This window comes from Salvelinus namaycush, chromosome 3 (genome assembly GCF_016432855.1).
Source record: "Salvelinus namaycush isolate Seneca chromosome 3, SaNama_1.0, whole genome shotgun sequence".
Taxonomy (NCBI): Eukaryota; Metazoa; Chordata; class Actinopteri; order Salmoniformes; family Salmonidae; genus Salvelinus; species Salvelinus namaycush.
The window spans coordinates 49,565,286-49,592,773 of record NC_052309.1 but is presented as its reverse complement, the minus strand read 5'-3'; the positions used below and the strand labels follow the sequence as shown (position 1 = coordinate 49,592,773).

The following is a 27,488-nucleotide window of genomic DNA, read 5'->3' as shown; positions in this document are numbered from 1 at the left end:
AAACAAAACATTCCCCTAACGGCATGTGAGACTGAAGGCAGTGTAGCTGGTACTTTCTGAGTGTTGTCTAAAACATCGTCAACAGAAGATGGGAACCACGGCACCTTCACAGGGTCACGGAATAGAGCAGGATGTAAAACTTAGTGCCATCAATCAAGGGAGTAGCCTTTCCTTAGTTCAACCCTGAAAATGTTAAAGGCACTGCTCTTCACTCTCAATGCATTTGCCACCGCCCGCCCGCTGCAATGCTTACTGCTGGCAGCCCTCTTAGAAACTGAACAATGCTGCTGACAGTCCTCTGGGCCTCTAGGGGCTCTTCTATGCCATAGAAACCAGAAACCAAAGTAAACAATAATAGTGTTTTTTAATTCTAAATATAAAATGCATTCCGACATTTAGATTTTACAGTTTTACATTCTTACTCATTAGTAACCCACCCCAGATTTTGACACATTGTTGTTGTTAGTGTGTACATAGCTATGGATTTAGTTGAATAGATATTAACTTATATTTCAATTATAACCACTGGCAATGTTGACCAGCCATCAGTGGAACACTGACTTGGTAAGAAACAGTCACATAGGAGTGAGCCAGTGAATACTCTCTTCATACAAACTTTTTTCAATGTTTCATAAACAGTTAAAAAAAAGAAAAAAATGAATCTCTGCCACGTGTTGAAAATGAATACCCTTTAGTTACACTTTGCAAAGCTTAAACGTAATATTGACATCTCTAACACTTGATACTATTTACAATAAAACGAAATAAATTGTATTCATAATGTTGCACATAAATGATTGAATCGTTTCTATCCTCTTCTTAAACCCATGAACGAATGACATTGTTTCCACTGAGACGTGTTTTATTGCTATTGCTGAACCCCTATCATGATTCTTTCAACAAAAGGAAATGAACAAACCCCAAAACATCAACTACAGAGAATGGAAGAATATTTGACAGAGATTGCAGGTAGCATTTTTGTCACTGATATCAAACAAACTAGGCCATCAGTCAAATGTTGATTGGTCTTTGAAAAGGAAAACTCCCAGTCCATGCAAAAAAACACAAATTTCTTTTACAGTGGCAATGATCTAATGCAAAATAACAACTGAACATATATCAGAAAACTAAAACAAAGAATAGATCCTTAAAAATTGTTGGGCTATGCGAATTTGTAGAATAGCATTCTCTTGCGTATATCAAGTATTATTTATAGCATATTTTCTTTAGTAGCATAATCCCTCCCTCCCAAAACAATTCCCATTATAGTCATCACATTGCTCTGATCCTAAAGCCTTTTCTCTTTTTTTTTTTAATCGTGGAAGGTACAGTATGTGACATTGAAGCAATGTGGCGACTGGGAACTCAACCCGCATGGACACCATGTTTTCTGAAAATAAACATTGGGGAAAAAAGAGAAGGGGGGGATTTGGATTAGTGGGATCCCGGGGTCATCCCCTGTAATTTGGGCTTTTTATTCAAGTAAGTTGCCCAGTAGACCAGGTTAAAGGTTCCGAAGAGTAACGGGAAGGCTATTCTGGCGATCCTGTCGATCTTGCTGACGCTGTTGAAGGTCTTCTTGGCCTCTGGCGGCTTGGGCTTGGGCTCCTCCTTGGGCTCGGTGGGGGGAGGGGGGGCGCTTTTGGCAATGGTGGCCAAACCAGGGTCCCTGGCAATGTTTGGAGCGAAGGCTGTAGCGGTGGCGGCGGTGTAGGCGGTGGCGTTGTTCTTCTTCAGGAGGGACTCCTTCTTCTTCTTTTGCTGCGAGGAGGGTAAACAAACAGTGCCTTGGATTATCTCGCGGGAAACCAACCAACAAAGCACATTGACAAGCAAACAATTCAAACTGGGGACATCTGTCTGATCAAAAAACATGGAAAAACAGTGTGTGATAATGGCAAGACAATGTGTAAGAGTTTGTCTAATATTTTGTCTCAATTTTGTTTAGGAGTGGGTAGAGACCACGCAGTACAGTAATGTACTGTACTTCTAACTGCACCAGTGAGACAGTGAGCACCAGAAGACTGCAGGAACTCTAAACTAATCATGTTTTTGTCATGTCCCAAGAATCTCATTTGCATTGAGATGAGTTTGTGACATAAAACTAAACCCTCGCTGCTGTGCTCCACCAATAATGTAGAAGTAACTGCTCTGGTTTTGGGTGGAATACCCCTGATCATTATGTTTGAGCTTTGCTATCTTAAAGCTAGAATCCTTAATTGAAACAATAACAAAGCCTTCTTCCTGCCCCTCTTTCACTAAAAAGCTACGGGATGGGGCTGGTGAAATGTAACCACTCTCAAATTCATAGACAGAGCTATTGATGCAAGGACTGACCATCCACGATATCAAATGTATAGTTTTAACCATGTCTGAGGCTACACAGTGTTTCTTTACATTTACGTTGTTAACAAACATCGGAGTCAAACAAGCAGATATTTTAGGTTCTGTTGGGGTACGGAAGTTGAACTAAGCTCATGAGGCATTTATTCATTATATTCTTCAAGAATCAATGGATAGCAGCTAAGGATTCTAGGATTAATATATCACAACACATATCATTTATTTAAAAATACAATATATTTTATGTGAGATAATACTACTAATACCTTCTCTGGCACCACACTTTTTCCGTCCCAGGCATAGCCCCTCTTTGTGAAATAGTTCACTGTAGCAAACTCAATGAGGGCAGAGAAGACAAAAGCATAGCAGACTGCAATGAACCAGTCCATGGCTGTGGCGTAGGCCACTTTTGGGAGAGAGTTCCTAGCGCTGATACTGAGGGTAGTCATGGTCAGCACCGTTGTCACTCCTGTAGGGACAGAGAGGGAAAATTAGTTACATTCTAGACTAGAATAGATAGACCATGTTCCTGCTTGTTTGGGTTTGACATTGTAGGCTAAATAGGCATATTACGTCCTACAACTACACACTCTGTCCAACCTAGTCTAGAATGCGTGGCCATTTCCAAAATGGGGATGTTCTGGTGAGAGTAAAGCACACTGCTGTTGACATATGTAACTTTACGCATCTTGAATCAGTACCAACAAAATTGGCCACTGGGTAAAATTGCTTAAATGGACGAAGCATAAGCTACCATTATGTTGGCAGCCTGAGCATTACATTTGATTAGCTGGCGAAAAGCTTGCCAACTTCTCCAATACCTCCCTGATTCCAGCTCCATGCATTACATGAACAATGAGACTGCAGCCCCAGAACAATAGGAATTATCACGTAACGCCGGTGGAGGCACATTTATTTTGGATAAAAGCACCAAAAGACATGCGCTTCTTTTTAAGCCTGCATAATACCTGCACACAAAAGGTTGTATGACTTTAAAAACAGAAAGGCGGAGGGTGTTAAGCCTACAGGATTATGCAAGGTTGTCGTTCTGTACTGTGGATGGGTTTTGTTAAAGCAGAGGTGAGAGTAGGGGGATCTGAGAAGAGAAGCAGGTCAGGGGATGTCTGTCGGTGCATTGCTCATCCACGCGGACTGCTGCAGATGTTTATACCACAAAACAAAAACAGCCGAGCGGCTTACACAGAGATCTCGGCTGGGGTCAAAGAAGACAATTCAAGGGACAGAATGAGAGGCTGCTTATGAATTAGCCAACATAATATATTATTCCTCCACCACCATAGTGTTACAATGCAATGGTACTGGGTGTACAGGTTTAGGGAATGGGCAATGCGCCCCTCGTCATCATATGTTGATAGACTACTGTGACGCTGTCTCTCCCTGCTCTGCTCTGCTTGGAAGATTTAGTTCACTGAGACAGAGGTGGAGAGATGAGACACACATCAGAGAATCAGCCTGATGCTTTATAGACTGAAACTTTGTGACTACTGCTTTCGGTCTGGACTTTGGTTGTGCGATGTGGTTTCTACACGACCATAAAGTGCTACTGTTGAGCAATTTTCCCTCTAAGGCCACATAGAGACATGAGAAATTGAACTTCGCCCCATTAGATTGCACTATATAGATCAACGTTTTTTCTGTGATCGAATCAACATTATATCAGACCCTTTTCAATGCAACAAACCAAAACAAATATATCTTTGCAAGATTGGGTCTGTGATTTTGCTGCAGGCAGAGCCAGAGCCAACGGAGTAGAATTATTTTGGTGGGGGCAGCCCACAAGCGGTCTTTCAATCATCGAAGAGTGAATGCGCTTTTCAGTTCAGTTCAGATCAGATCACAGAGCTGCGTGTGTGCACATTTGTTGACATTCTCTGCTAGTCAGCGAGTTATTAGGCCAGTTATAGATAGATACAGTGCATTCGGAAAGTATTCAGACCCCTTTACTTTTTCAATTTTTTTTTAACGTTACAGCCTTGTTCTAAAATTTATTAAATTGTGTTTTTTTCTCACACTACCCCATCATGACAAAGCAAAAACTGGATTTTAGAAATTTTGGCAAATGCATTAAAAATGGAAAACTGAAAAAAACATTTACATAAGTATTCAGACCTTTCACTAAGTACTATGGCAGCAATTACAACCTCAAGTGTTATTGGGTATGACGCTACAAGCTTGGCACACCTGTATTTGGGGAGTTTCTCCCATTCTTCTCTGCAGATCCTCTCAAGCTCTGTCCAGTTGGATGGGGAGCATGGCTGCACAGCTATTTTCAGGTCTCTCCAGAGATGTTCGTTCGGGTTCAAGTCCTGGCTCTGGCTGGGCCACTCAAGGACATTCAGAAATTTGTCTCGAAGCCACTCCTGCGTTGTCTTGGCTGTGTGCTTAGGGTCATTGTCCTGTTGGAAGGTAAACCTTCGTGCCGGTCTGAGGTCCTGAGCGCTCTGGTGCAGGTTTTCACTAAGGATCTCTCTGTACTTTGCTCCGTTCATCTTACCCTCAATTCTGATTAGTCTCCCAGTCCCTGCTGCTGAAAAACATCCCCACAGCATGATGTTGCCACCACCATGCTTCACCGTATCGATGGTGCCAGGTTTCCTCCAGACGTGACGCTAGGCATTCAGGCTAAATAGTCCAATCTTGGTTTGATCAGAACAAAGAATCATTTTTCTTATGGTCTGAGAGTTCTTTAGGTGCATGTTGGCAAACTCCAAACGGGCTGTCACGTTCCTTTTACTGAGGAGTGGCTTCCGTCAGGCCACTCTACTATAAAGGCCTTACTGGTAGAGTGCTGCAGAGATTTCCAAATCCAAATCCTTTCCAAATCATGTCTCATGTCCAATCAATTGAATTTACCACAGGTGGACACCAATCAAGGTGTAGAAACATCTCAAGGACTATCAATGGAAACAGGATGCACCTAAGCTCAATTTTGAGTCTCATAGCAAAGGGTCTGAATCATTTTTTTTTTAATAAATGTGCAACATGTCTAAAAACCTGTATTTGCTTCAACATTATGGGGTATTGTGTGCAGATTGATGAGAAAAAAAGATGTATAATCCATTTCCGAATAAGGCTGTAACGTAACAAAATGTGGAAAAAGTCACAGGGTCTGAATAGTTTCCAAATGCACTGTAAGTATAGATCAGTAATGGGGAGTTACTGCTTTCTACAAGAGTACAAAACATGTAGGCTACATTTCTTGGAAAATCCAGCCAGGTAAAAAGCTTATGTCTTAATTAAAGGTGGAGTGTTGTATTTTAAGACAGCCTTGAATATATGCAAACAAGTCAATAGGCAGAGAGGTATCCTACATTGCCCAATTATGTGTATGGTAATAACAATTGTTTTTATTTTGTAAAATGGTTTCTTGCATCATACAACACAATGCAATGCAATTTAAAGTCAAATATTTGGCCCATGTTGTTACAGACCAAGAAAAAAAATCATTACTACTATACTATACTAATACTATTGTCAAGCCCTTCATAATGTTACTTTAAAAAAAATATGTAATGTAAGCCTGCATTGAACACCACATACAGTATAGGCTACTGTAGGCTAAATCATATACATCAAAATCTATGTCCATGTGAAAATGTTCTGGGATTTGTTTAGTGTCACGCCTGCTCCCACTCTCCTTCCCTGGCGCTCGAGGGCACCAGGCTGCCCTGCATTACACACTCCTGCCACCATCATTACGCACCTGCTCCCCTCATCACGCACATCAGCGATTCATTACACTCACCTGGACTCACTCACCTGTGTTTATTTCCTCCCCTATATCTATCTGTTCCTGAGGTTGTAACCCGCTTCAGCATTAAAGTTCGTATGTCTTTGTATTACCCGGTTCTGACACTGTTCCTGTCCTGTTCCATGTCAGTGCTAAATGAAATGTTCAACTCTCTGTACCCGCTTCTCATCTCCAGCGTCGGTTCTTACACTTAGTTGGTTTGTTCATAGGCCTACATTATGCTCAAATAGCCACAATAGTCTATTGGCTACTGTCTAAAACTGTAAGTGTACAGCCTCTGTGTTCCCTGTAAACGCGCACCGGAAGATGCACAAAATTGTCACAATGTTCAAGTTTCTGCTCACAAAACCAAAAATTTGCTCAGTGCCCAAAAAAAGTTCAGGGAACATTACTGGGGAGTCCAGAATATTTTTATTAATTCTATTCCTTTTCATGTATTTAATTAATTCTATTCCTTTTTCATTTATTTAATTAATTCTATTCCCTTTTCATTTATTTAGAAGAAACAAATGTTTTTTTTTATTCTTTAAAGCTGAACTACCCATTTGAACCAATTTCCATGCTTTTAAACGGCCACATTGATATGAGTCAGAAACATTAATTCTAGTGTCAAAATTGACTACAAAGGGTAAATGTGACCGACCGGCTCGATTTGGTCTTATGTAGCAAAACGTGTTTTTTACATTGGATAAAAGTAGAGACTCATGGCTAGACAATTGTATATCACACACTACAGTTGAGGAACAATGCGAAAGTAAATCTGCTTTGAAAGTTGATAAACTTGTAATCTCACTTTTGAGAAAATGGCCCTTGAATGTGGTACACCTACTGGAGAGCTATTTTTTGTCCACACCCATTCAGCATCGTTCACTCCCTCTTAAACTTTAGCCCCACCCATTTCTTTACAGATTCACATGTGAGGCCATGTACTAAACAACCAAAAATGTCAAGACTAAAGGCTGGTTTATACTATGGGTGTGTTTGAGGGAGTGCCTGTGTGGTCTGGACATTCGTAAACTCAAGAGCGTTGTCAAATTGTCCGTTCATAACTGAACGCTCTGGCTGAGGAGTAGGGTTGACACGAGCGTTCTGACTTAACAACAGCACCCAAGATAACTGGCTAACATTGGCTAGCTACTTCCAGACACAAATGAGAGAACAGCTCACTCTGACCGTTTTGTTTTAGAGCTGGTTAGGCTGTTTTTATGTTATCCAGAACGTTGGTGACTGGAACTGTGCTACTGGCAACAATTTAGTTCTGCTTTTTTGCCTACGTTTACTGACACAGGCCATATTCAATGGGTGTTGAGCGTCCGTAACTTCGTCAGTAATTCTGCACTCTGGCACCTTCAGACGAGAGTGCTCTGAAATCGGAGTAGATAGCAAGAGCGAATTTACCAGCTACATCTATGGACAGTTGTCGCAGAGACATCATGAACATGAAAATTCGATTCAAATGGTTACTTCCATAGTGCAGTCTTTTGTTTAGACATGTAGCTAGCTCGCTAAACAATGAACTATAATCCCAACTCATAGTGTTATTACCATGCATGAATCTGCAGGTAGCTAACCAACCAGGTTCAATGTTAGCTAGCTAACATTAGTCTATAACTAGAAATGCAAATGGCTCTGAGATACTAATAATATTACTTCACAGATCATACACGTAATGTTAGCTAGCGAAAAGTACACTTTAACTTGAAATGAAAACGGCTTTCTGACAAAATTAGAAACGTGTAATATCTGAAAATATAGCTAGCTAGACTATCTTACCCATATACATGGATGGACGCTTCGCACTCTCTGTCACGGATGCCATGGTTGCCCTTAGTTTGAAGATGTAATCCGGAGACAGGTGTTTTATATAACAGCATTCTGTGTGTTCTCTGGTCGACTCCGTCTGCATATTTGCAATCAAACGCCAGAATTTTCTCCATCTTCTTAGCTATCGTACTCTAATTCCACTGAATTCAAAACTCGGTCCTCCAGAAAGTGGAGAGCAACACTTATGCAGTTCTACTACGTGATGTCTTTCAAAAAAGCTGTGTTAGAAAGGATAAGCTACACATACTGAGCAGCTCATGTTATAAACAGAACCATGCTACATGGCAGATCAATCCGAACTCATCTCTCGGCATGTCCAGCCCACTCATTATCTCAGCCAATCATGGCTAGCGGGAAGTTTGTTGGCTTTCTCCATGGCTAAACCAACTAGGCTCATAATTTAACAATTTTATTCCGATTTACAGATGACATACAAGTTTGTTATTACAGCACATGAACATTCACATGATCCAGAAGGAATTTCTGCCAAAAAAATATATTATATTATATATATTATTATATTATATTCCAAAACCCATTTGCGAGCATCTTGTGTCCCCCCACGACTTGTTTTGTAAAATGATTCCCTACGAAACACTGCCAAACAGATGCACACTCTGGTAATAGATAGTGAGAAAGTTATAAAAAACCAAATGGCACCGAAGCACACACGTCGCCACTCACCAGTGACCTGATTGTGGCCTGGCTGCTCAATGTGCCTGCTAGCTAATAACATTACTCTCTAGCTTCATTGAAAAAGTTTAAACTTAGCTCGCTAGCAAGTGATTTTTGCCACTGATAAACAGCATGTAGCTTGTACTTTATTTACGATAGTTTACCAGCTTGCAAATCAGTCCTGAGCGCGCCACCAGACTTTCCCGACTCGATAGACTGTATGCAGTACACTGACTCGTTTTTTTTAACTTGAGAAATACTGTGTTTTGTATGGTGTTTATTCCATACAAAAGCAAGGTACTGTTGATTAGAATGTCTACTTCAGCATCACTGTGTAGCATGCATACAGCTCCCTTCAGTGCATAGTAAGTAATGCTTAAAACCTCTTGGCGCACGGATCCCTTTAACGGGATCATTTTCATAAACAACTGCTGAATTGCAGAGCGCCAAATTTAAAAAAAATTACTAAAACTATTTATTTTCATGAAATCACAAGTGAAGTATACCAAAACACAGCTTAGCTTGTTGTTAATCCACCTATCGTGTCATATTTTGAAAATACGCTTACAGCGAAAGCAATCCAAGCGTTTGTGAGTTTATCGATCACTAGACAAAACATTACGAACAGCTAGCAGCAATGTAGATTGGTCACGAAAGTCAGAAAAGCAATCAAATTAATCGCTTACCTTTGATGATCTTCAGATGTTTGCACTCACGAGACTCCCAGTTACACAATAAATGTTCCTTTTGTTCGATAAATATAATTTTATATCCAAAAACCATTTGGTTGGTGAGTTATGTTCAGAAATCAACAGGCTCGAGCAGTCATGAAGGGCAGACGAAAATTCCAAATAGTATCCGTAAAGTTCGTAGAAACATGTCAAACGTGTTTTCTAATCAATCCTCAGGTTGTTTTTAACATAAATAATCGATAATATTTCAACCGGACGGTAAACTATTCAATAAAAGAGATAAAGAAAATGTCGAGCTACAACTTTCGCGAGCATGAACTAATCGAAGGACATTCAGCTATCCACTGACGAGTTTTGATAAATCTCGCTCATTTTTCAGAATAAAAGCTTGAAACTATGTCTAAAGACTGTTTACACCCTGTGGAAGCCATTGGAAAATGAATATGGTTGATATCCCTTTAAATGGAGGAAAGGCAGGCAATGGAACAGGGATTTTTCAAAATAAGAGACACTTCCGGGTTGGATTTCCTCAGGTTTTCACCTGCAAAATCAGTTCTGTTATACTCACCGACAATATTTTGACAGTTTTGGAAACTTTAGCGTGTTTTCTATCCTAATCTGTCAATTATATGCATATTCTAGCATCTGGGCCTGAGAAATAGGCAGCTTACATTGGGAACGTAATTTTTTCCAAACATAAAAATTCTGCCCCCTAGCTTCAAGAGGTTTTAACTTGGCTCACTCATACTATATAGTATCACACTCAGATAAACATAACAGCAGTGCCATCTATTGGCTTGGCAACATCTCATAACATATTGCACCAAACACCGCGACTAAGACCTCCTCTGCAAAAAACTTCTAAATCAATAACAGATTTCTTGATTTATCTTAGATTAATTCTGACTATTTTAACGAAATTATTATTATAAGGAAGTGGCTATGTTGTTGCTACGGTAACCAATGTTTTTTCTAAACTGTGCGTGCGCAGCCCCGAGACTGCTATGCATAAATATCAGCCCACAGAGAGAATCACAAGATTGAACTTCACTCAACTTTCTAGAGCAGTGGTCACCAACCGGAACTAGTCGATCTCCAAGGCATTCCTAGTCGATTGCCAAACATTTCTGTAAAAAAAACGATAAAGCCTTTTGTGTCCCTATTTTTTTTTATTGGTCTCGGGCTGTTGGCAGTAGGTGCACCCGATTCAGCTGCCCTGCATGCCGGGTAGGCGAACTGTTGACATTTTGAACCATTTCATGTGTCTGAAGGTACAAACTCAGCCTTCCCGATGGGCCCAGAGAGCAAATCAAGTGCACTATAGGTCTACCACTGGCAGATCGGATGCCTCAGATGACCATGTCTGCAGTAGATAGCAGGCATAAAAGAAAGCTACAGCAAAATTGATACTGTGAGATTTCAAAATGTTTAAAACCATTACTAGAGAGAGTCTGTCAACGAATACAGCGAAGCGTTGCTGTATTTATGATTGAGTTCATGTTTAAGTTCATACTCAGCACTGTCAACACTTTGTATTCAACACTTTTATAAGCCATAAAATGCACGTTCTTCCTACTTCAACTACAATAAGCAGTGCAGCAGTGATGAATGTGTATCTATAGGCTTGTGTTGTTGATATTATTAGCGGCTTGGGTCTTTTTGAATATCGAGGAATATTTCACTTTCTCTGTTCATAGGAGTAACAACATGAATTTGTGCATGAGGCAGAAATAATGTGGTGCGACTCGAGTTTCGCCATCCGCTGGAAGAGACGGTGTCCCTTTTTTGGTCAGTGTCAGTGGAGGAAAGGGAGAGCGGAGGGATGTTGAGAGGTGGACCCTCAGTCTGCTGCTCTCTCCCTCTGCTGAGACTGACCATCAGATGCAGGCACCATCAGCCCAGTAAAATAAAAAGCTAATTATTTAAATGTATGCTCACTCAGCTAAGCTTCACAAGTAATACAACAACAGATATGTTACCAGTGTGATCATATAGCCCACCTCAAATGTAGAAATATAATTTTTTTAATGGCCCAAACAACATTGCATTGGCAGGGCATTTCAAGCAAAGCCGATATGCGGTGATAATGTATTGGGCCTATAGCTTACTGCACAAACCTCATTGTTACAGTACTGTAAAATAAGAATCTGAGCTAGATCTCAACTTGCATTTTGACTCAAAGTGATCTTGACTCAGTAAAGGTTGGTGACCACTGTTCTAAAGTTTCCCCTGTTAACACTATCAACATTTCCCTTTACTGTGGCAACTGCGATTGAATCAAGGCAATATTAGCCACTTTCAATGCAACATACCGAAACAAAACTAACTATGCAAGAGATTTTGTTGTAGGCAGAACGCATCAGAGTAGGATTCTATTGCATTGACACGCACTACTCAGCCCGTACTCTACACAGACCAGTGCGGCATAAACAACCAGAGCTGCAGTAAACGTATATGCAAATAGTCCATTTCCATTTATGGATCTGTGCCATTACTTTGAACTGGACTGTGTTTAAAGCATGAGCGGTCATAAGTAGATGCGCTTGTTTTTGAGATCAAAGCGAGAGCTACATGTAGCCACGGGTGCAATTATTTTCAAATCCTTTGCTAGTTAGTGAGTTATTAGCCCAGTTATAGATCATTTGTAGTCAGCAATAGGGGAGTGATTGCTTCCTACAAGAGCACAAAACGTGTACATTTCTAGACATCTTTGAAAAGTGAGTCAGGTAAAGAGATTTTATTTTTGTCTTAAAGGGGCAGTGTTATATTTACAGACAGGCCTAAATAAGCTAAGTACTGTAGCTTAATTTGTCTGATTCTCAGTAAGAATGGTATGGGAATAATAATGCATTTGATTTTGTAAAGTGGTTTCTTGCATCAAACAACACAACAACATTTTCGGTCACCTTCTTGTCTGAAGGACAAGTGGATAAACAGGTTAATGTCAAGCCCTGCATATTGTTTTCAAAAGTCTCATGGAATGTAGGCCTACATTGAACACCACACATTGGCTGCTACTGTACACTGAATGATAGAACAGCTATTTTCATGTTCAAATGTTATGGGATGCATTTTCTCCATTGTTTTTGTTGGTAGGCCACTCTGGTAGACCTACATTATGATAAAATAGCCACAGTAGCCTACTTGACCACTGTTAAAACTGTAACTTAAGACGGGTACAGCCTCAGTGTTCACAGTAAATGTGTGCTGGAAGATAAACAGAATTTTCACAACGTTCAAGGTTGTGCTCAGCAGAACTGTAATTTGCTCAGAGACAACATTTTTCTGAGGGAACGTTGACGGTTACCCAGGAGGGACCAACCTGCCAGGGTACGATATGCCAACATAACACCCACGTCAAACCACACCGCCAAGACAACTCTCGTTTAGCTTCAGCATTTCTTTATGAGAAATCTTCAAAACGAGGCCAAATCACGAAGTACAGTCGCCTTTTAAACCCTCCTAAGGAATTATTCTAGACTTCACAAAGTCTTTTGAGTGAAGTCTTTTGAAAATAATTATACCTGGTGGTGTGGGGGCCTTCTGACGTATATTTACCACTAATGACCTTTCCTTATTACATTAATCTAATTGTTAAATCACAAATCAGACAGAACACATGCAATCTCAAAGCTATGAAAGCAACTAAGTGGAGCGATTCACTTTCTCCTCCGAGCTCTGAATGTTATTGTTGGCCATCAGAATGAACAATTCTCTGTTGTCCCCATGATGTTTTGATGATTCATAGTCCGTCACAACTCCTACACCCTATTCACACACATTCAGTGCTGAGACCCTAGTGTTACAGAGAGAGCATAATAATACATCCACGTCAATAACAAATACAAATGGTCAAAACCCCTAAAATGTCCCAAAAACATGCATGCTCAAACCTCTCCACTCCATTTTAGAGGGACCAACACATTTTGCAGACAGGTATAAAGGGAAAAGGGAAGAGATACCTAGTCAACTGAAATGTGTCTTCCGCATTTAACCCAACCACTCTGAATCAGAGGTGCGCATAGGGTCAAGCCATGTTGCCATTTCTACTGTACCAAAGTACTATGACAGCGGTGGAATTTATTTGAAAGGTCTTACTACCATCAATATTTATTTTCACAATCTTGATAATGAAGCAGTCCTCAGACACTTTCCTTTATTGTAGGGTGTCAAATCAGCTCTATCTTCTATTACTGTCATAATTTGGCGAAATCAAAGGCTCAGAGTGTTCGTCTGGCTAGATAGGGCTTTACAGTAGAAACATCTAGGTACTGTGAAACGCAGCGGCGCTGACTTCACGGCTCAGTCTGCTCATCACTGGCTGAGTTTCCATGCTAGGAGATTTGCCGGGGATGATTACAAGTTGAGGTCCCCTACATGCCATCATTTTGTTAAGTTAAGCTGGAATCGATTGCCTGCAGGAAAACGCATCACAACTGCATCTCTACGTGCCTTAAGAAGATTCACGGGGGTTGGTGGTTGGATGGAAGTACGTTTGGTTAAAGGGGAGGGGGATGCCACAGTCAGTCAAGAATCGAGGCTGGTCTAGGGCAGCTGCCTCCCTCCTTCCTTCCTTCCTTCCTTCCTTCCTTCCTTCCTTCCTTCCTTCCTTCCTTCCTTCCTTCCTTCCTTCCTTCCTTCCTTCCTTCCTTCCTTCCTTCCTTCCTTCCTTCCTTCCTTCCTTCCCCACCACACTCTTCTCCAAAGTATCTTGAAGGATCCACTAACATACATAAAGACAGCAAGCTGTGTTGCCATGGAAACTTCGCACTGGCTCTAATGTTGTTTCATGCCATTTTTTTTTATTTTTTACCAAGAGTGTTATAATCCCAAATGACGTGTGGAATGAAATCAAAGTCATGTGGTGGGCATGGTTGCATTTGCTTATAGAATGGAGAGTGACACGGTTAGGTATTTCTATTTGTTTTTAACTTCAAATAAATGCAGCGAGGGATTCATTTAAAACATGATTTTGACGCTTGTCTTAAATGACTCTATTGACAAGCTGGACTAATAGACTGCGTGTGGCGGGTGAGTTTGAAGGCCCTTAATGAACAGAGGCAACCATCCGGAAAGTTCTAAGTGGAGCGATGGCGGTAGAAGTCAATTGTTGGGAACCATTCCACTCAATTGAGCTCTGTGTGCAGAAGCAACTGACACTTGATTTAGATGACACACATCTTTTAACAAGGTTTGCCTCACACACAGACAGTAGGTAGCAGGGAGGAACATTTTGTAGATAAAGGGTGATAGTGTGAAAAGGTACACTGCAAAAAAAAATGAAATCCAACATTTCAGGTAATGAATGGCAAGGTGGGGCAATGAGACTGTCACACTTTGCTGACTTAGATAGAGAGAGCACTGTAGCAAGGAAATCAAGGATAAATCATAACCAATAAATCAAGTATATCAAATGAAATCTTAAATTAAACTAATATTTAACTCCTGGCCCTTTCCATTCCCCTATCAGAGAAGCCTACTGTGTCAACCTTAAGGCTACTGCTTTATTCATGACCTTATCAATAACTAAAAACTCATCTGCCCATGTCGCACCATGCCAGTGGCACACACCAACCCAGAAAGACGTCCAATAGCGATGCTCACTTTAAGAGAAGGGAAGAACAAGAGCTAATCTTCCCGAGCACCGTTGATGTCTATGAAAGCCACAGATTAATAATAGAGGACTGCGCTCCAAAATGAAATATAATGGAACATAGGAATTCATTTTTTCTTTCAGAGCCATATAATCATTATCATATTTGTCTTTTTTTTTTATTGGGATGATAGATAAATAAATAGCAAATCGTTTTTCCACTACAATATCCTGGCTCTGAATTTATCTGCCTTCTTTAATCACAACAATGACAAATAGATAACCCTATGCTGCGTTTTTAAATTGCCAATTTATCTAAAAGGGAGGCTTTGCATTTGCTACATGCCGTGTTTGCTCACTCACACGGAACCCCTACATCGGATATCAACCCAGGAGGCAATACATTGCATCTTATGTTAGTTAATATGCTAGCAAACATGTTCTGATGAGACAAATACTACTTACTGATTTCACTAATTATTTCTTAATGTCTTGTACAAGTTACATTGCAAGAGTTGTTAAGACATGCTTGTTATAAACATCTGACAACAAATAAACATGGATTTACTTTTTGTCAACAGCCTAATGATTAACGTCACAATATAACATATCAACTGCCACTCACATCATTCATTATGCATTTTTTATTATCAATGACATATGCCATTGACCCGAGCCTATCTCTTGAAACATGCCCATCTCTTGCCTGAAATAATGAGTACAGTATAGCTAAGTGTAGTGTGAATACAGTGTATGAGTTTTTTGCTCCCAGAGACAGAAGTACAGTACATGACATGAGGAAGACACACGCTCCAGATAGTGCTATGCATCTAGGTCAACCTCATTCCCCTACTCCTCGTTCTGCCACATGATGAACAGCACCAGGTAGGCTGGTGCTGCACCACATGAACCCTGCAGCAAACACAGTACAGGCTAGGGCTGCAGTTGAAAAATCCTCTGCATCACACTCCTCACAAAGATACTTCATTATGTAGCTTGGAAAGCTCCTTTAAATACTCGGCCAAGGGAGACACTGACATCGGCGATGCGCATAGAGAGGAAGAGGTAAAGCAAGGACAGCCCAGCTAACCGCCGCTCTGTTCTGCTAGAGAGCAGCGTGCTGTAGACTGACGAACAAGAGCCTTCCTTTTGGACGCTGTTGCATAAGAGCTCAGACATACACGCACGCACACACACACACACACACACACACACAGTGCACTCACACACACGCACATCCATGCTCACAGCCACACAGCCAACGTGGAACTTGAAATTCCACTGCAGCCAATGTTGAATCAAGAATTAATGCTCCTCTGGCTGGTGCAGTGCTCCAGTATACAGTAGGCTTAGAACTCAGACGGTAATAAGAGGATTCAACCAATCCGGTTTAATACTGACTTTAGGAAACCAACCAATGTGAGTGAGTGTCAGTGTTACTTTTCCTTCGCTTTTAATACAAGCTTATTAATTGATGAGCACCAGACCTCTATCAACATTGCTACTATAGTAATTGAATTCAAACCTACATGTAGAGGGACGTTAGTAAGGCAATGTGACGAAGATCACACTGTTCCCTCTGGTGTGAAGGCCTGCTGTGGTTAGTTAACACTGTGTGGTGACTGTGTAAATTGTATGTCAACTGGTTTACATTTGGTATGAAGTAGCAGGGACTCACCAAACACAGTCCTGGCTGGGACGGACTCTCTGTTGAGCCAGAAGGACACCTGGGATAGGATTACTGTCATGATGCAGGGCAGGTACGTCTGGATGACAAAATAACCAATCTTCCTCTTCAGATGGAAGTGTGTCGTCATGACAACATACTCTCCTGTTGTCGGGCGGGATGGAGAGGGGTTAAAACAGAGAATTATGCGTGAGAAGTTATTGTGTCATGTCCAGTTGGACGGCCACTTGTTAAAGCTCTTGTGCTCCTGTGAATGCTACAACTTCGATCTGATATACAGTAAAGAAATAGTGAGATTGCAGTTCCGACTGCGTCATGCTGGAGCTCGGCGCCTGAGATTGTCACTGCACCCTGCCGTCACACCTGCAACCCTTGTACATGTGACTATTAAACACTCTGGATCTGAATCTGAATCAACACCCGACTTTAAAACAATGTACATGGAAAATATTAGATCCAATCTACAGTAGGTGCTTCTCTGGTTCATAATCTTCAGATGTGAAATAAGACTGTTATAACATACTACAGAGGAAATCTGTCTGTGTGCTTTGCAGTGGTTTGCCATGTTACAAGCATGGTGTTTTATTGCCATAGAGATTTATTAGTATTGTTATAGGCCTCCTTTATCAACTAACTCAGTAACGTGGCATAACCCAATTCATCAATGGATTGACAGCAATGGGAATTAATTAGGTAGTAATAAATTGGCTCTTTATGTTTGACAGAGACATAAACAAAGGAATCAATATGCACTTATTAAATGGCCATGCAAAATTAATTACATTTTTTTGATAAATCAATGGTACCTCAGAATTAGCATATACAATTTAATGAGATAGGTATTGTGACTTTCAAACACCGACCAATAAAGAAACAGTAAAGGCTGTCTTAAGCATAGATTTCTATGGTCTTATGCACTACCTTTCTGCCTGCAGCTAAACTCACTGTAAAGGGGTCACCCATTCTACACTGTCACTAATTATGCCATGCAGCATCAATGAACCAAAAAGAAGAAAAATGATGTGATGCCCACAAGGGAAATTACAAATCTGGGACATGTTCTCGAAGTAAGCCTACAAATGGAGAGCAGTGGGAATGTGATGCAGCTCTTTGGAGAGAAAGGAGAGGGAGGTTTAGAGTATGTATATTTTACAAGGGAAACAAACCTGTGCTGGACTGGACAACCCCAGAGTCCACACTTTGCCCCATCAAATCATACTGGTTGAGCCGAGAGCCATCTTCAGCCACCACGACAGACTGGGCTGCCCCTCTCGTCCACACGTACACAACCTCAGCTCTGGTGTAAGCATCTGTCAGGGAGAAGAGCGAGGGGAAGAGAAACAAACAACATCTCAATCTGACTAACCTTTAAACAGCCAAGTCAGATTTTCCTCCCTCCTGGCAAACCATCTGACATGTCACAGCAATCCACAGTACAGTGTTGCTTCAGCACTGCAGAGGATTTGTACTGCAGAGGAGCCTCATTACTGAAATATTTAGCGAGCCAGTTTAAAGTTGAGGGTTGGTCTTTTATTCATGCTGTGTTATTCTGAACAGACTGACTCGTCATTGTCGGGCACCTCTCTCTTTCTCTCTCTCGCTCTTTCTCTCTCTCGCTCTTTCTCTTTCTTTCTCTACTTTTCAAGGATGTTTTGGGGTCAGAAGACCTGGCAGCCATGAGCACTTGGCACGATGTTCTGAAAGTATGACAGGGAGTACTGCATCCGATAAACAAAGGTCTCTGCTCTGCCATGCGCCTAGTGAGGCCTAGCGGGGCCTGAGAGGTCAGATCCTGCCTGAGGACAGCTGTAGCGCCACTGTCAGCTCGTATCAGGTACGAGAAGCGGGTTTCCGGTCAGAAGGGAACAAGAGAGAGAGAGATAGAGAAGGGGGAGAAACACTCACAGCTGCCAAACTTCAGTGGACAAGCATGGGCGTCCATGGGGAAGTCCTCCAGGTGCATGGGACACTCTGCCCTTACTGTCAGTCTGGAAGGAGGGAGGAAGTGAGGGAAAGATACAGAGAGAGAAAAATAAAGAGAGAGGGAGAGACAAAGAGAGAGAGAGAGAGAAAGAAAGAGAGACAGAGAGAGAGAAATAGAGAAAGGGAGAGATAAGAGATTGAGAGAGTGAGAGACAGAAATAGAGAGAGAGAAAGAGAGAGAAATAGAAACTGGCAGTGAGGGACAATGCTGCAAACCTGCAGCCTTTTCCTGACATCACAGTGAAAAAGGGGAACGTCAACCCACCCATGACACGTCATCCATTCTTCAGCTCTACATCGCCACGCCATGAATAAGAACTCACACTGTGTCCACATCTGCGGAGGTTAGAAGGTTTTATGGCCACCCCCTGTGACCCTCACATTAGCTCTGTTTTGTGAGCATTGAAAGTTCACGTCTGGGACCATTATTTATAATGTTTCAGCTCAAATGAAAACCCACAGTGGGCCTCCACTCTACCACTATATTCTACACTACTCGCTCTACTCACTAAAGGTCTTATCTTAGTGCTCCCCACTGCAGTATACAATCTCTTTAAGGATTCATATTTTGCTGGACACCAAAAGTATTTTCTAGGGCAGAAAGTAACCTTACAATGTACTGGGATCACGATCACCATGGGACTGGTAAACTTTACGACTATTGTCTTCAGAGAAAATTATGTTCTGCTTCCCAGTAAGGATTTCCATTTTCAGTGTTAAAAATACCTCTTCCTGAATCTAATGCAACGAAAACACTTACCTCATAGTGTAGAGCAGAGTTCCCTCCTCGGTGATTCGTAGGAGTTTGTTGGGCATAGTCATGTTGTGGGCCACAGACTTCTTGCCATTGTGAAAGAATGTGTCAGGGGTCCAGATTTTACTGGCCATTAGGTTGTTCAAACGGAGAACAGACATTGGACCTTTAAATTTTAGCCGCTCGTCCTTCCAGCTTTGACGAAAGAACACGTCAATGGTGTATTCCTGTGAGAGAGAAGGCAAGGTCAGGACCCAGGAGAGGTAGGTTGTCTCTAGTCATCCTATATCTGCCAGGCATGTTACAGACTATATCATTACTTCCTTTCTCTCACATCCATGTAGCAGAAATTGCCTGTTTTTCCTGCTGGTGACTGTCTTGTCTTGCCAAGGTAGAGGCTTCAACAAAGGTAGGTCTATCTAACTGGCGGATTGGCTTCCATCTCTTCCTTCCAGCTAGTCCTCATGAATGTGTCGTCAATAAACATGAGGAAGAAGCACATTGCTCTAGATTTTAGCACACCAAATACAAACACTGGCACGATATCTCACTCTAACATGCACTAGTCGCCATGGCTAAGAGCAGCTTTTAATTATTTCAGAATGCCTGACGGAGTTAGCTAGCCAGCGAATTTACAGCGTTCCGGTTCTCCGGTTTCCCCCCGGCCGTGAGTTAATTACTGTGAACGGTAACAGAGCTGCAAGGTAATGGAAGTGGACTGGAAAGGGAAATGGTAGCTACTGTAGCTGTTCCTTTTGGCCAGCCCATTCCGTGACTTACTGTGATGTAGCGCAGCAGCAAAAACGTGCAGGTCCATATGTTAGAGCATGTACAGTAATAAAATCATAATATGTCAAATACACATGGTTCAAGTGCACCAATAGCAAACCTCCATCAAGATTGTGAGACAATATCAGAGGCAGAGAGAGAGAGAGAGAGAGAGAGAGAGAGAGAGAGAGAGAGAGAGAGAGAGAGAGAGAGAGAGAGAGAGAGAGAGAGAGAGAGAGAGAGAGAGAGAGAGAGAGAGAGAGAGAGAGAGAGAGAGAGAGAGAGAGAGAGAGAGAGAGAGAGAGAGAGAGAGAGAGAGAGAGAGAGAGAGAGAGAGAGAGAGAGAGAGAGAGAGAGAGAGAGAGAGAGAGAGAGAGAGAGAGAGAGAGAGTGTGTTTCACATACTGTATGTCCCGGGACTTGTTATTCCTGTGTACATTACGCAGAGTCAGATTAGTAATTGTTTTGCCCTGATTCATCCACAGTGGTTAAAGAAGACGTCTCAACAGAGCAATTATGAATAAATCAATCTCACCATCGCTATTGCCATTCAATCAAGAATATCTCTTCAATATCCAACATGATTTTCAAACGGTAGGTACGCCCACCTTTGGTCAATGAAATTGCGTTTGGAAGCAGGTAGGAGGACAGGTAGAACATTCTGAAGGGTAATTTTGCAAAGACTAGTCTGAATCATTCCACGGTCAGTTAATATCTCTGAGTGGGATTATATCAAATCACATTATCCAGTCATGATAGCCATAGGAAGGGTAATGTCTCTAGCCATAACCATAGTATCTGTTCTCTGTGGTTGTATCCCAAATGGCACCCTATTTCTTATGAAGTGCACTTATTTTGACCAGGGCCAATAGGGCTCCATGAAAATGTGTCAAAAATAGTGCACTAAGCTGGGGTTCTATTTGGGACACGGACTGGGACTTTACAATCTAGTCCCAAGCACCTGCCAATACACTGTACATCATGGCCAAATCTAAAGACGAAGGCTACACAAGATCCAAAGTCATTATACCCACATCAATACCAAGCCCTCTCCGCTTGGGTCATGCCATGCAATAAAAATGGACATACAAATATAATTCCATTTAAGACTAGAAGTTGTATTGATCTTGGAAATGAATGAGCCAATTGGTCTTGGAACATTTCCTCGCTCGTGACATTTCATTCATGTCGAAAACTAATGGGGCTGATCAAATTTATAAACATTTTACCTTTGAAACCACATCAAAATAGGTTAAGGGGAGAACATGGACACAGAACTGGTGACATTTCAGAGAGGGGAATAACAGAGAGGAAAGACGGGCATACCATGTCATGGTCCGAGACGGGCCCAATACTCGTCACGAAAATGTCAGTCTTGACTTCAGTTACACGCTCTGTTGAACCAAGAAATTAGGAGAGTGAGTGTCGATCAGGGCTCCTCATTAGCTCTAACTAGCACGTAATCCTGGGGAGCATTGCCCTTTGATCGTATCATTCCCTAATTTTCACAGAGCCCCCTTCCAAAATGACACCTTACAATCCTGATTTTGAGGTCAATAACCATTTCTGCGGTTCTCCGTGTCAGTGTCAGGACCATTACCTGGGGACTGATGGAATCTCTTCATGACTTTTCAAATCTCTTGGCTGAGATCAAATTTCACCTGGTCTGACGTATGTTGAGTACCTTCATCTGTACAGCATTATGTTTTGAAGTGGAAAATGGAAACATGATTTACATCAGGAATGGTGTCAATCATAATGTTTAATTTCTCTCCATTTGCCACTGAAAATGTAATATTCCCTTGCCTGTTTGCCTCCACACAATCAATTCCATAAGAATACCCTTCACCTTCCAGTAGGTCTAGATGTCTCTCCATTACTCTGTCAAGTTGAGTCGAATATAGAGCAGTATACGCAAGAACTGTCTGGCACAGTGCACTTCCATGAAAAGTGCCAAAACTACCCAAGATCCCAATGAGAATATCTACACCATACACTATTTCTCAAAATAATTAGTTGAGTTATTCAGCAAGGAGCTTTATTTTCATATTAAAAAGATACTTGCTCTTGATATCATGCTTCTAAGGAAAGAGCGAACAGTAAATCGCCCTCCTGAAGATTCCACTGATATGACTGCAAAGGCAGAAGAAAAAAAAGACATGAGGATGCTTGTGACGATAGGCGAATGAAATGCTGATTTATTTTTCATCAAGCAGGACAAAGGACTCCAGCCGTACTGGTTTTTATGTGTTCTGGAGTGCTATCATCCAATTAATGGTATTGGCAAACGACCAATAGTAAACCTCCAGGGTGGTGCAATCTCGTGCCATCAATTCTAAATAAGACAACAAAGGATTCCGAAAATTAGCAGCTGTAAAGGTAATTTACAGCATGCAATAACCATGTTATTGAATAAATCCAAGTAACTCATCATCACCCTTTTATCTCCTACCAGCTCTAACTTGAGAATGTTATGAGTTGGTGAGAAACCATTGTACAGTACTGTACCTCCCAACCCTGGTCTGAGACGATTGTCATAGCCATCCAGGAGACGGTCTAGGATCCGGGTGAACACTGTAGTGTTGTCTTTCTGCTCATCCGTCTGGCCATTCTGTCCAGAGCTGACAAAAAGGAAGAGTAATTTTGGACAGTGAATTCAGTAAATTGATGCAGGAGTGTTGGAGCTAAATCCCAGCTGAGCAACTTCTCTTGATCCTCTAAAATCTACTTCCTCGGAGGAAACAGAATTTTTATAAAGCCATATGAATGTGAGAAATACGTTTATTTGATCCACAGGGCATGACATTGTACACATGCAGAACTCATAATGCATTACACCTTAACGTGGCCTATTAACAGCAAAGGACTAATTGAGTATGCTCTTTGAGCAACATGAAACTAAATGCTGAAGGCAAACTCAGAATACTCACAATCAGTAAACGTGCGAACGCAGTTAACATCTCCACTCATTAATATTTCAACACAGTAATCAGTAGCAATACAGATTTAATCATGCTGTGTAAATTTGTATTTTATCAACAGGAGGTGTGGATGGAGAGGGAAATGGTCGGCATTGGAAGGGGCGGGAGAGATTTCTTCACTCCCTCAAAATAATCACAGGAAAGCCTTAATCATAAATAATCGTTTGCCTCTGAGCAATCATTTTCTTTTTTTCCCCGCCCAATCGCAGACCACACTGGTTTGATTGCATGCTAAATAAACTGTCCCCAGTGTTTGGAAACAAACTCTGCTCAGAAAACAGCTCCAAGGAGAAGGGAAGGTCAGCAAAGATTAGTTAGCATGGACCGTTGGATGGGAAGGTGGGGAATCTGAAGTAGCGAGTAGCAGGAGGAGTCAACGGAACAGCTGAGAGGATATGCATGCAGGCAGCCACAAATGAGGGAGAGAGATAGAGAGAGTGAATGAGAAGGGGGAGGGGGAGAGGCATATCACACGGCTTTAAATGTGAGCTGTTGAACGATTCTTCCCAATAAGGACATTCTACTCACATCGCTGCAGAAATAATATAGTTAATATGACATCAACCACACCCTTCATTACCACATCGGCGATTCGTTCAAATGCCACTTCCTGCTAAAATGACTTTTATGGAATCTAAATAATAATTAAGAACTTTGATAAATAACAGAATATGACACACATTGGGCGTCAAAAAGTCTTACTGATGGCAATTCCACATTCAACTTTTTGGGTAAAACTTGAAGATATGGCAAAGCCTTCCTTGCCTTAGCTCAAAGATATGAGAAACTACGTGCACACACACACACACATTTATGTTCTGCTTTCTTGATGATAGAGTAAACACAACATGCCGGAGGTTTTTGATTTACCACAGAGATACAGTACATTCCAACAGATACGTTCATTATATCCTCCTTACAAAAAACCACAACAGCAAATGTGCAAGGATGCCTCAGAGCGCTTTCAAGTGAGCAATAATTAAAATGCACTTGACATAGGGTATATTTGGAAATGGGGGGGGGGGGGGGTAGAGGAGGGGAACGGCAGAGGGAGGGTGCAGATAACCAGAGAGCAATGGACTGGATGTTTATGAGCTGACTGGGGCCACTTCCTCATAAAACATTGTACACCATCCCCATCTACAGGTCATCTGAACAGCAACAGTGCTGCTCAGTGCTGCACGCTGCTGCAGCCCCAGCTCGCCTGAGCGTCCACAAACTCAGGAGCTCTCTCTCTCTCTAGACCTTCTTCAGAACACCATAGTTACCCCATTATAAGGTCCTCTCCATCCACAACACAAATGTGCGCACAACTGATTACTGCACCTGTTTAAAAACCCTCCAAGAATTGTGTTTTGAATTCTAGAGGTAAATACAGTGAATTACTAGTTAATAATTACACTGCAGTTTATGGGGACAGTTGTAAGGTAGAGTAATCAGGGGAGGTGTTTATTGGTTAAATGGGCCATCCTTGAAGAAGTGCAGTTAAAATACATTCAACTCACGGTTGATTACTGGGGAGGATGTCACAGCTCACGGAAAATAAATCCTTAAATGGCAATTCCATTAGACTGATGAGATATGCATGCATGTTCGACCACATATTCCATCTACAAACATGTTCTTGAGCATGTAATCGGTGGCGTTTACTCTAACTGTACATACGACAGTAACCGAGACGCAAAAGACCAAAATATCTCAATAAATAACCATTTAAGTCAACTTCAGTGAATGGCTCTGACAGTTCAGCCAAATCATTTAGGCTTGCAGAATAGCAAGACCCAACATTACTCATTTAAGAATTGAGCATCTTCATGCTATATGATTATCTAGGCATATATACGGCTTCATTTGCAAATAGTGAATCCTTGGTATTGCATGATTTTGGTTCAATGTCAAACTTCTCAAAGTTTATCCTAGGACTGGATTAGTATCGAGGTGCCCACACAAATGTCTGACATTTCAATGGCAGGATTAATAGTGTGACAATCACATTTCAGAACCAGATATCGCTGTCATCTCTCATCCCATCACACTGTGGTACTGAGTGGTGTGGTCAGGGCACAGACCCCATCTGTATTCCCAAGTGTGACTTTCTATATTGGACTACCCCTCTAGCTAAAGTATGTCACTTGAGACACATACATCATTTGAATGAATGACAGAACATCTGAGACATGCACTTCTCTACTTTGGTTAAATATTCAGTGTTGTCCCATGTGGCTGCTGAGCCAATGGAAACTTTAACACAGTAATTGCTATTTTGGGCAAATCAGCCCCAGCTCGTGTTCACCTCGTATTACCTCATTGCAATTACAGTGTGGAGTCGTGAAGTGATGGCCTAATTACTGCCATCCTAGTGACTTAGGCACAAAGGACAAATATGGTCAGCTGGCGAAACGTGATCATTACATTGTTTTCTCACAGACTGTCAGTGAGGGATGTACTCCAACATGACATGACTGCACATCACAAAATCAATTCTAATTCCGCTCTGTTGGGGACTTGAGAGACTAGTACATTTTTATTGTAACTAGACCATAGAACAAAACACTGATTCTCCTTCCTGGGCCAAATCTAGCTCAGCTAATGTTTTTGTCGGTGTGGTCGCCCACCTTACCTTTTCCCACAAAGCACATTGGCCATCAGCAAACAGGCCCACACACATAGTATGACCGTTCCTGTCCGTCCACCCATGGCCGGAGAGTGGTTTGTCACTGAAGGAAGAAGAAAACAACACATTATACAATACAACAGTAGGCTACAATTGACACGAATGGCTCAAAAGACAATCAAAGAAGATACAATTGAGGAGTTGAGGGATCCTCAAACCAAGACGATCAAGGACAATAAGAGGCAGGCAACGTTCTACTAAAACCAGCCATTCCCAATCCCTACGTTGTATCTTTTGGTTTATATTAGTGCCCAACTTTTGCAAACACGCAACAAAAAAAAACGAATTACATTAAGATACGGTGATGGGTCGAACCTCAAAGCACTATATGTTTCACAAGTTAGCCCTACGTTCACAACCTGAACTGCATCTGCCAGCTCATATGTCATGATTCAGTCCCACTATTTATTATACTTCATTTAACTGCCTAAAAAGAAACACCGTGAGAGCGCGTCTGAATGAATTTGATACATTGGAGGCGATGTATCCGTTGCTTCAAACAGGACTACGTTCCATTATGAAGAATATATTTCGCACGATCCGACGAGACACATTACGCACGCATATTGCGATAAATAATTGCGAAAATAATCAAACACGTTACGGGTTACACAGTCTTGTTTGTCGTGTGTTATCCTGACACTTGTAATATAGCTTACTCATAGCCTGCAATTGAAACGCGGCGGTACCGCAATATTAAACCAAATCCTCATATTCACCCATTTTCACCTTATCCAACATCGTCATGTCAACCCAGTTTCAGATGATGTTAAGAGGTAGGCTACGTTATTGCGTTATACAAAGACAATTGTTTGCCAGATGCCCGTTTAACTGAACCCAGAAAAAAATATATAACAATGTTTCCCACAGCAGCAATGAATTACCCACGAAAAATACGCTGTAATCAATAGCTACACCATTATGCCACAAACGACTACAATAACCTGTCAATAAAACATACATAGAAAAAACTGCGCCTGTTACTCGCTTCAATTCCTCCAAGGTGCACTTGAATATGCTGAGAACGAAGCTGTGCAAAGGACGTGCAATGTTCTGTTAAAATTCCGTTAGTATGACAATGATTTGATAAAGCTGGGATAATGCAGTTTAGCGTAAAAATCCCATACAACCACATTTTCTAAATCATTCCGTTGAAATGCATCCGCAGTATAAATATATTGAGTTCAGGGAGATATTTAGCATGCAACTGGCATTTCTCAAGGCTCATCTTAAACATGACCAGTAGTCTAATTCAATTCGTGCGTGGTGAGTAGCCTATTAAGCAACTGTATGATTCTATTTTCGGAGCTCTGTCCAGTGCTGAAACAACCTCGACAAAAACATAAAATATCATACCACAGCAGATGCCCCCTTAAATAGTCTTAATTTTCAATAGCAAACTCCACGTCCTCCACTCCCCGATCGTTGCAACTCCTCTACCATTCTGCCTCTGTTAGGCTGAACACAACTCACTGCAGTTCTAAACGCAAGTCAAATTCCCCGACCTCCTTCTGCACCGATAAAGACAAGCAAAATGAAAAACGATTAGTTCACTTACAGCGATATACCAGAGATATTCGAGGCTGTCGTGTCCTCAAACTTTTATGTACATCTTTTTTTTTTACACGGATTCAATGAGAAAAATCCTCAAAGATCTCAGATCTACTGCCGAATTTGAGCTTGAGGCTGGAGAAACGGCTGCTGACGATGCTGAGTATGCGCAGGTCTCGCGCACTATTCAT

The 27,488-nt window shown here is 41.5% G+C and overlaps 1 protein-coding gene across 1 annotated transcript; it reads right to left on the bottom strand.

Annotated features, from left to right (window-relative positions):
• Nucleotides 1-1,434: 1,434 nt before the first annotated feature.
• LOC120043905 (gamma-aminobutyric acid receptor subunit alpha-1-like) lies at nt 1,435-27,488 on the bottom strand. The gene is made up of 10 exons (XM_038988508.1): nt 27,413-27,488; nt 25,693-25,789; nt 22,600-22,712; nt 21,418-21,485; nt 19,330-19,550; nt 18,492-18,574; nt 17,753-17,896; nt 16,578-16,730; nt 2,610-2,812; nt 1,435-1,761 (listed from the first exon to the last, which is right to left on the bottom strand). The coding sequence occupies exons 1-10, from the start codon at nt 27,486-27,488 to the stop codon at nt 1,435-1,437; spliced, it is 1,485 nt and encodes a 494-aa protein (XP_038844436.1).